At 37.7% G+C, this 9,668-nt stretch overlaps 1 protein-coding gene across 1 annotated transcript; it reads left to right on the top strand.

The window, feature by feature from the left end:
* Positions 1 to 247: 247 nt before the first annotated feature.
* LOC116900046 (olfactory receptor 1J2-like) lies at positions 248 to 1,243 on the top strand. The gene has a single exon (XM_032901840.1). The coding sequence runs from the start codon at positions 248 to 250 to the stop codon at positions 1,241 to 1,243; it is 996 nt and encodes a 331-aa protein (XP_032757731.1).
* The last annotated feature ends 8,425 nt before the right edge of the window (positions 1,244 to 9,668 follow it).

Consider the following 9,668-nt stretch of genomic DNA (forward strand, 5'->3'; position numbering starts at 1 on the left):
TTCATGAAAATATAGCTATTATTGAAGTCAGAAATATTACAGGTACTTCTAGCTCTCAAACTTGATTAGTTCGGTTGTCTTGAAGGAACATTATTACCAAAAGAGTGAAGTAAGCTTCTTAATGCTGAAAGTTAGAGATAGATTCTTGTTTCAATGACTGACCACTTAAGGTGAAGAAACTTGTGATTTGCTTGAGCATTAGCATTGTTCTCTTTTCCAACTCTGATCTTTCCTCTTTGCAGGTGATATGGAATATGACTTATGGCCACAAAAAAAGACAGAAGGACTGAATTTGTTGTTGGGATTGTCTAGTAGGCCAGAGATGCAGCCAATTATTTTTGGAGTTGTCCTTATCATGTACCTGATGACAGTTTTGGGCAATATCCTACTAGTAGTAGTTGCTTGCTCAGACCCCGTGCTTCAGACCCCCATGTACTTCCTTCTCAGCCAACTTTCCATTATTGACATATCTCTAACAACTATCACTGTTCCTCAGATGCTGGTTCACACACTCTCTGTGGATCGAAGCATTTCCTATAACTGTTGCATGACGCAATTATTTTTCTTTATGGCAGTGGGCAGCATGGAAGTCTACTTGCTGGGTACAATGGCATATGACCGCTATGTTGCCATCTGTGACCCTTTAAGATACTCTGCGATTGTCAGCCATAGCCTCTGTCTGAGAATAACATTAACCTCTTGGGTAATAGTCAACCTTCACAGTCTCCTATACAGTGTGCTTATCACTCGTTTAACTTTCTGTGGAAACCAGGTTACCCACTTCTTCTGTGACATCACCCCTCTGCTAAAGCTCTCCTGTACTCGACCAGTGGTCAATGAAATGTTAATCTTCACAGAAGGTGTAGTTGTGGTGGGCAGTCCCTTCTTCTTTATTTGGGGTTCTTATGTTCGAATAGGTATTGCCATAGCCCACATGCACTCCTTTGCTGCCCTGAGGAAAGCTCTGTCCACATGTGGCTCCCACATTCTGGTTGTGCTGCTTCTTTTTGGCTCTTTGGCTAGAATGTACCTTAAGCCATCATCCAGCTATGATTTAGACCAAGATCGCCAGGTTGCCATCTTCTACACCCTCATCTCCCCTATGTTAAATCCACTAATCTACAGCCTTAGGAACCAAGATGTTAAAGGAGCACTATGGAGGCTTTTTAGGAAACTCCATATTTCAGACTGGCTCTCAGACAAACAAAGAATGAGAAACAAATTAATGAGAACCAAGGGTTAATCTGAGACCACTTCAAAGAGCTGAGGTGTCCTTTTAGTAAAGAATATGAATCATATCTCTGTAGAATAATCTTTGTTATCTACTCTCTCATGGTTAGACTTCTTGAATAAACAATTCTGGGCCCCTTTCTTATTTGAATTATCAAGATATTTTAAGATCACTAAGTCCAAACATCTTTTGTGTATAGCATATGAACTAGGTAATAAGCAAAGTTATAGCATGGCAAGTTGGATTACAGATATTTGATTATTTTAGTGACAGTAGGTCACATACTGCCTGATATACAGCAGTCAATATGACTTTCCAAATATTATTAAGAATAATTAATTTTAAAGACATCACAAAATTAATTAAACCTCTCTAAAACTTGTAATATATTTATAATCTCCAATTTCAACTCCTAAGAACAATTTCAAAGCTTATTGTGCCTGAATTGTTCCATTTTTATCTTTCTACAATTGTTTCATCCAATGAGTCACTAACAGAGATTGAATAAGGAGCTTCACAATAGTGGTCAGGTTTGGGTTTTATGGCCAGTAAGACTTGCTATAAACAAAAAGAAAAAAAGAAAAGAAAAATGCAATCAGGACTGACTTACAGTTCATAGATTTATTCAATTATTGTCATAGATTTCCATCTATGACAACATGGCAACATGAAGGCATACATGATACTGAAGAGGTAACTGAGAGTTTACATTTGGATCCATACACAGCAGGAAATGACAGTAACACAATGACCAGGCTTGAACTTTTGAGACCTCAATGCCTTTCCCCTAGTGACACTCCCCCTTCCAACAAAGGCACACCTACGCCAAGGCCATACCTCCTAATATGGCTATTTCTTATGGACCTATGGGCTATTTTATTCCATCCACCACATTCCACTCCCTGGACCACAAAGGCTTATAGCCACATCATAATGCAAAATACATTTAGTCCAACTTCAGTGGTCTTTGTAGTCTAGAACAGTCTCAAACTTGTTTTAAAGTCCAAAGTTCAAAGTGTCTTCTAAGATTCACCTATAGGGGTCTCTCTCAACTATAGCCCCTGTAAAATCAAAATGGAAAAGGCAGATCATGAAATTCCACCATATAATGGCCCAGAATATACATTATCATTCCAAAAGGGAGTAAAGGAGGCACAATAAACAAATACTAGACAAAAGCAAAACCAAAAACCAGCAGGGCAAACTCCAAACTGAAGATCCATGTCTGATATCAAAATGTTCTTCAGATCTCCAACTCCATTCAGTTTTCTTTCGTTTTGTTTTCTTTTTACTAAATATTTTATTTATTTACATCCCAAATGCTACCCCTGCAATTCCACCCTCCCAGACTTCTTCTACCCATTGCACCTCCTCTTAGCCTCTGAGAGGGTGCCCCACCCAAGGTACCCCTCAACCCTGGACATCAAGTTTCTACAGGATTAAGTGCATCCCCTCCCACTGAGGCCAGACATGATAGCCCTCTTCTATATATGTGATGGGGGTCTTGGATCAGTCCATGTTGGAGGCTCAGCCTCTGGGAACTCCCAGGGGTCCAGGTTAGCTAACACTATTGGTCATTCTATGGGGTTGCCATCCCCCTCAGATTCCTTCAATTCTTCCCTCAATTCTTCCATAGGGGTCCCCAATCTTATTCCAGAGCTTGGCTGTGAGGATCTGCATTGTCTCAATCAGCTGCTGGGTAGACCCTATTAAAGGACAGGCATGCTAGGTTCCTGTGTGCAATCAGTAAAAGTGTCAGGGATTGGTGCCTGCCCATGAGATAGATGCCAAGTTGGGCAGATCGCTGGTTGGCTATTTCTTCACTCTCCGCTCTTTGTCCCTGCATTTCTTTTAGACAGGAGCAAACTTTTAGGTCAAAAGTTTTATAGGACTATTGGTGTCCCCATCCCTCTATTAGGGGACCAGTCTCTCTACTGTAGGTGGTCTCTTCAGGTTCCATAGTCCACTGTTGGGCATTTTGCCTAAGGTCATCCACATTGAGTCCTGGTATCCTTTCCTCATTGCAAGTGTCTAGGACTTCCTAGAGATTCCCCTCACACCCCAACCCTGGAGGCTACATATTTCCATTCATTCTCCTAGTCCTCTGGGCCTCTCTCCTGTTTCTTCTGATAACTGATTGTGCCTCCTATTACCCTCCACTTCCCATCTCCCACCCAAGACCCTCCCTCTGCCTCTCATGACAATTTTGCTCCCCCCTAAGTGGTATTGGAGCATCCCCACTTAGGCTTTGCTATTTGTTTAATTCCTTACAGTTTAGGGGTTATATCATGCTTATTCTTAACTTTATGGATAATATCCACTCATAGATGAACACATACAATGCATGTCCCTTTGAATTTGTGTTATATCATTCAAGATAATATTTTCCAGTTCCATCCATTTGGCCACAAAATTCATGATGTATTTGTTTTTAATAGCTGAATAGCATTCTGTTGGGTAAATGAACCATATTTTCTGTATCCATTCTTTGGCTAAGGGACATTTGCGTTGCTTCAAGTTTCTGGCTATTAATAATAATATTTCTATTATTACTATGCACTATGCACACACTGGAACATGTGTCCTTGTGATATGGTGGAGCATCATTTCGTTATATACCCAGGAATGATATACACCTAGGAATGGTATAGCTGAACCTTCAGATAGAGCTATTTCCCATTTTCTGAGCAAACACCAAATTGATTTCCAGAATGGTTGTACAAGTTTGAAAACCCACTAGCAATAGATATATACTGTCTGTCAGATGTAGGGTTAGTGGAGATCTTTTCCCAATCTACAGGCTGCCATTTTGTCCTATTGGCAGTGTCCTTTGCCTTACAAAAGCTTTTCAGTATGAAGAGGTCCCACTTCTCAATTGTAGATCTTAGAGTCTGAGCCATTGGTGATATGTTCAGGAAATTTTCTCCTGTGTGAATACATTCAGGGTTATTTTCTCTTCTGTTAGAATCTGGATATCAGATTTTAGGTTGCAGTCATTGATCCACTTGGACTTGAGTTTTGTGCAGGGTTATACATATTTACCTATGTGAAAACTGTCAGACTAGTACCAGTTGTTAAAGATGCTTTCCTTTTCCACAGTATAGTTTTGACTACTTTGTCAAAAGAACAAATATCCATAGGTACAAGGGATTATTTCTGGGGCTTTGATTGATTCTATTGATCTAACTTTCTGTTCCTGTGCCAATGCCATGCAGTTTTTATCATTGTATTGCTCTGTTGCTCAGATTGGGGTCAGGAACAGTTCTATTGTTCAAAATCGTTTTGCTTTTCCATATGAAGTTGAGAATTGCTTTTTCAATACCTGTAAAGAAAATTGTTTTGGAATATTGATTGTAATTGCTTTGATTCTGTAGATTGCTTTTGGTAAGACCACCATTTTGCACTCTTTTATTTCTACCTATCCATAAGCATGAGGGATCATTCTATCTTCTGAGGTCATCTTTGATTTCTTTCTTCGGGATCTTGACATTTTGTCATGAAGATCTTTAACTTCCTTGGTTATATTTATAATATATAATATATTACATTATATTATAATAGTTATACTAAATATATATTATAATTAATAATATATTGTATTATTTGTGACTATTGTGAGGGCATTGTTTCCTTAATTTCTTTCTCAACCCGTTTATCATTGTATAAAGGAAGGTTACTGATTGATTTCTTTGATTTAATTTTATATCCAGCCACTTTGCTGAAGTTGTATATCAGTTGAAGAAATTCTTTGGTGGAACATGTTTGCTCTTCAATAGAGTAGTTTGCAGTGTACTGGCATTCGCTCTTCTTTGAAAGTTTGGTAAAATTCTAAGCTAAAACCATCTGGTCCTGGGCTTTTTTGTGGGGGAGGGAAAGTAAATTTTAATGAGCATTTCAACTTCCTTAGAAGTTCATATGAGGTCTCAAGCCCCTTCAAGCTCTTTCAGTTCTTTCTAAGATTCCTTCAACAGGGGTCCTGTTCTCAGTTCAGTGGTTTAATGCTGGCATTGCCTATGTATTTGCTGTATTCTGACTGTGTCTCTCAGGAGAGATCTATATCCGGTTCCTATTGGCCTGCACTTCTATCCTTCAACCATCTTATCTAGTTTGGTGGCTGTATATGTATGGGCCACATATGGGGCAGGCTCTGAATGGCTGTTCCTTTTGCCTCTGTTCTAAACTTTGCCTCCCTATTCCCACCCAAGGGTATTCTTGTTCCTCTTTTAAAGAAGGAGTGAAGCATTCGCATTTTGATTATCCTTCTTGAGTTTCATGTGTTCTGTGCATCTAGCTTAATTCGAGCATTTGGGCTAATAGCCACTTATCAATGAATGCATACCATGTGTGTTTTTCTGTGGTTGGGTTACCTCACTCAGGATGCTATTTAACAGTTCTATCCATTTGCCTATGAACATAGTGCCTATGAATTTCATAAAGTCATTGTTTTTGATAGCTGAGTAATATTCCATTGTGTAGATGTACCACATTTTCTGTATCCATTTCTCGGTTGAAGGGCATCTGGGTTCTTTGCAGCTTCTGGCTATTATAATAAGTTCTCACTTCATGAGAACTAAACCCAGTTGGTCATGGGCTTTTTTTGATTGGGAGACTTTTAATGGCTGCTTCTATTTCTTTAGAATTTAGAGAACTGTTTAGATGGTTTGTCTACTCCTGATTTAACTTTGGTACCTTGTATCTGTCTAGAAAATTGCCCATTTCATCCAGATTTTCCAGTTTTGTTGAGTATAGTAGGATCTAATGATTTTGTTTTAATTTCTTCAGTTTCTGTTATTATATCTCCTTTCCATTTCTAATTTTGTTAATTTGGACACTGTCTCTGTGTCCTCTAGATAGTCTGGCTAAGGGTTTATTTATCTTGTTGATTTTCCCAAAGAAGCAGCTAATGGTTTTGTTGATTATATAATTCTTTCTGTTTTTACTTGGTTGATTTCACCCCTGAGTTTGATTATTTCATGCTGTCTAATCCTCTTGGGTGTATTTCTTTCCTTTTGTTCTAGCGCTTTTAGGTGTGCTGTCAAGTTGTTAGTGTATGCTCTCTCCAGGTTCTTTTTGGAGGCACTCAGAGCTAAGTTTTCCTCTTAGCATTGCTTTCATTGTGTCCCATATGTTTGTGTATGTTGTGCCTTCATTGTCATTAAATTCTAAAAAGTCTTTAATTTCTTTCTTTATTTCTTTCTTGACTAAGTTATCATTGAGTAGAGCATTGTTCCAGCTTCCATGTGTGGGCTTTCTGCTGTTTTTGTTGTTGTTGAAGACCAGCCTTATTACGTGGTGGTCTGATAGGATGTATGGGATTATTTCAATTTATTGTGTCTGTTGAGGCCTGTTTTGTGACTGGTCTTTGGTCAGTTTTCGAGAAGATAACATGAGGTCCTGAGAAGAAAGTTTATTCTTTTGATTTATGATGATATGTTCTATAGATATCTGTTGAATCCATGTGATTCATAACTTCTGGTAGTTTCTCTGTGTCTCTGTTTAGTTTCTGTTTCCATGATCTGTTCATTGTTGATAGTGGGGTGTTGAGTCTCCCACTAACAGTGTGTTAGGTGGAATGTGTGCTTTGAACTTTAGTAAGGTTTCTTTTATGAATATAGGTGTTCTTGCATTTGGAACATAGATATTCAGAATTGAGAGTTCATCTTGTTGGATTTTTCCTTAGAAATATGATATGAAATATGAAATAGATATGAAGTGTCCTTCCTTACCTTTTTTGATACCTTTGGTTGAAAGTCTATTTTATTGGATATTATAATTACTATAACAGCTTGTTCCTTGGGACTATTTGCATAGAAAATTGTTTTCCATCCTTTTTCTCTAAGGCGCTGTCTGTCTTTGTCTCTGAGGTGTGTTTCCTGAATGCAACAAAATGCTGGGTCCTCTTTCTGTATCCACTCTGTTAGTCTATGTCTTTTTATTGGGGAATTGAGTCCATTGATGTTAAGAGAGATTAAGGAATAGTGATTGTTTTTCCTGTTATTTTTGTTGTTAGAGGTGGAATTATATTTCTATGGCTCTTTTCTTTTGGGTTTGTTGCAAGAAGATTACTTTCTTACTTTTTCTAGGGTGTAGTTTCCCTCTTTGTGTTGGAGTTTTCCATCTATTAGGCATTGTAGGGCTAGATTCCTGGAAAGATATTGTGTAAATTTGGTTTTGTCATGGAATATCTTGCTTTCTCCATCTATGTTAATTGAGAGTTTTGCTGGATATAGTAGCCTGGGCTGGCATTTGTGTTCTCTTAGGGTCTCTATGATATCTGTCCAGGATATTCTGGCTTTCACAGTCTCTGGTGACAAATCTGGTGTAATTCTGATAGGTCTGCTTTATGTGTTACTTGACCTTTTTCCTTTAGTACTTTTAATATTTTTTCTTTGCTTTGTGAATTTGGTGTTTTGACTCTTAAAAGATGGGAGGAAGTTTTTCTAATCTAATCTACTTGGAGTTCTGTAGGCTTCTTGTATGTTTATGAGCATCTCTTTCTTTAGATTTGGAAAGTTTTCTTCTACAATTTGGTTGAAGATATTTACTAGCCCTGCACATTAGAATCTTTGTTCTCTTCTATTCTTATTATCCTTAGGTTTGATCTTATCATTGTGACCTGAATTTCCTGGCTGTTTTGGATTAAGAGCTTTTTGCATTTTGCATTTTCTTTGCTAGTTGTGTCAATGTTTTCTGTGGTATCTTCTGCTTCTGAGATTCTCTCTTCTACCTCTTGTATTCTGTTGGTAGTGCTTGTGTCCATGTCTCCCTAGGTCTTTCCTAGGTTTTCTATCTCCTGGGTTATTTCACTTTGTGATTTCTTTATTGTTTCTATTTCCATCTTTGTATCCTGGATGGGTTTTTTTTTTCAATTTTTTCACCTGTTTGGTTGTGCTTTCACATAATTCTTTTTTTTTTTTTCCCGGAGCTGAGGACCGAATCCAGGGCTTTGAGCTTGCTAGGCAAGCGCTCTACCACTGAGCTAAATCCCCAACTCTTCACATAATTCTTTAAGGGATTTTGTTTTTCATCTTTAAGGGCTTCTACTTGTTCACCTGTGTTGTCCTGTATTTCTTTAAGGGAATTATTTATATCCTTATTTAAGTCCTCTATCGTTATGAAGTGTGGTTTTAAATCTAAATCTAGCTTTTCCAGTGTATTCAGGTATCCAGGGCTTGCTGTGGTGGAGGAGCTGGTTCTGATGATGCCAAATGGCCTTGGTTTCTGTTGATTAGTTCCTTACCTTTGCCTCTTGCCATATGGTTGTCTCTGATTTTAGCTGGTCTTGCTGTCACTGACAGTGACTTGACCCTCCTGTAAGTTTGTGTGTTAGCACTCCTAGAGACTGCCTTTCTCTCAATAGGATCTTGGTACAGAGAGCTGTGTCACAGGGTCAATACTGGGCACAGGTGGAACTGGAAGGATCCTGTCCTAAATTGCTCCTTGGTTCCTGTGCCCAGAGGGTTGTTGTCAGGTACCTCTTGGGCCAGGAATGTGAGCAGAAATAATGGTTTACCTGTGCTCTCAGGATTGTCCTCAATTCTCGGCATTCAGGTTTTTGAAATAAGATCTAATGATTCTTTGAATTTTCACAGTTAATATGCCCCCTTTCAATATCTGATTTTGTTAAATTTTATATTATCTGTTAGTTAATTTGGCTAAGGATTTATCTATCTTGGTAATTTTCTCAAAAATAAAAAAAAAGAAAAGAAAAACTCGTGGTTTCATTGATTCATTTGTATTGCTTTCTTTTGTATCTAATTTATTTAATCTTTATTTATTTAATTTTTATCTAATGTATTTAATTTCAGCCATGAGTTTGATTATTTTCTTCCATCTACTCCTTTTGTGTGTGTATGCTTTTTTTGTTCTAGAGGTTTCATATGTGCTGTTAAGTTGCTAGACTAAAATCTCTCTGACTTCTACATAAAAGCACTTACTATTATGAAATTTCCTCTTAGCACTGCTTTCGTTGTTATTGGGTATGTTCTGCCTTCATCCTCATGGAATTCTACAAATTCTTGAATTTCATTCTTTCTTTCTTCACTGACCCCATGGCCATTAGAGAGCTGTTTAGTTTACATGAGTTTGTAGGCTTTCTATTGTTTCTGTTGTTCTTGAAGTCCAGCTTTATTCCATATTCTAAGAAACACAAAGTTATTCCAATACTCTTATATCTGTTGAAACATATTCTGTGACACAGTATATGGTCAATTTTGGAGAAGACTATGGGAGGTGCTGAGGAGATTGTATATTCTTTTATCTTTGGGAAACATGTTCTACAGATATTTGTTAGGTTCCTTTGATTTATAATGCCTAGTACTTTGATTATTTCTTTGATTAGTTTCTGTCTCAATAACCTATTGATGGGGGAGGAGTTATTGAAGTTTATTGATGTGTGGGGTTTATGCATAATTTAAGCTTTATTAAATGTTTCTAT

Source organism: Rattus rattus, chromosome 5 (assembly GCF_011064425.1).
Source record: "Rattus rattus isolate New Zealand chromosome 5, Rrattus_CSIRO_v1, whole genome shotgun sequence".
Taxonomy (NCBI): domain Eukaryota; kingdom Metazoa; phylum Chordata; class Mammalia; order Rodentia; family Muridae; genus Rattus; species Rattus rattus.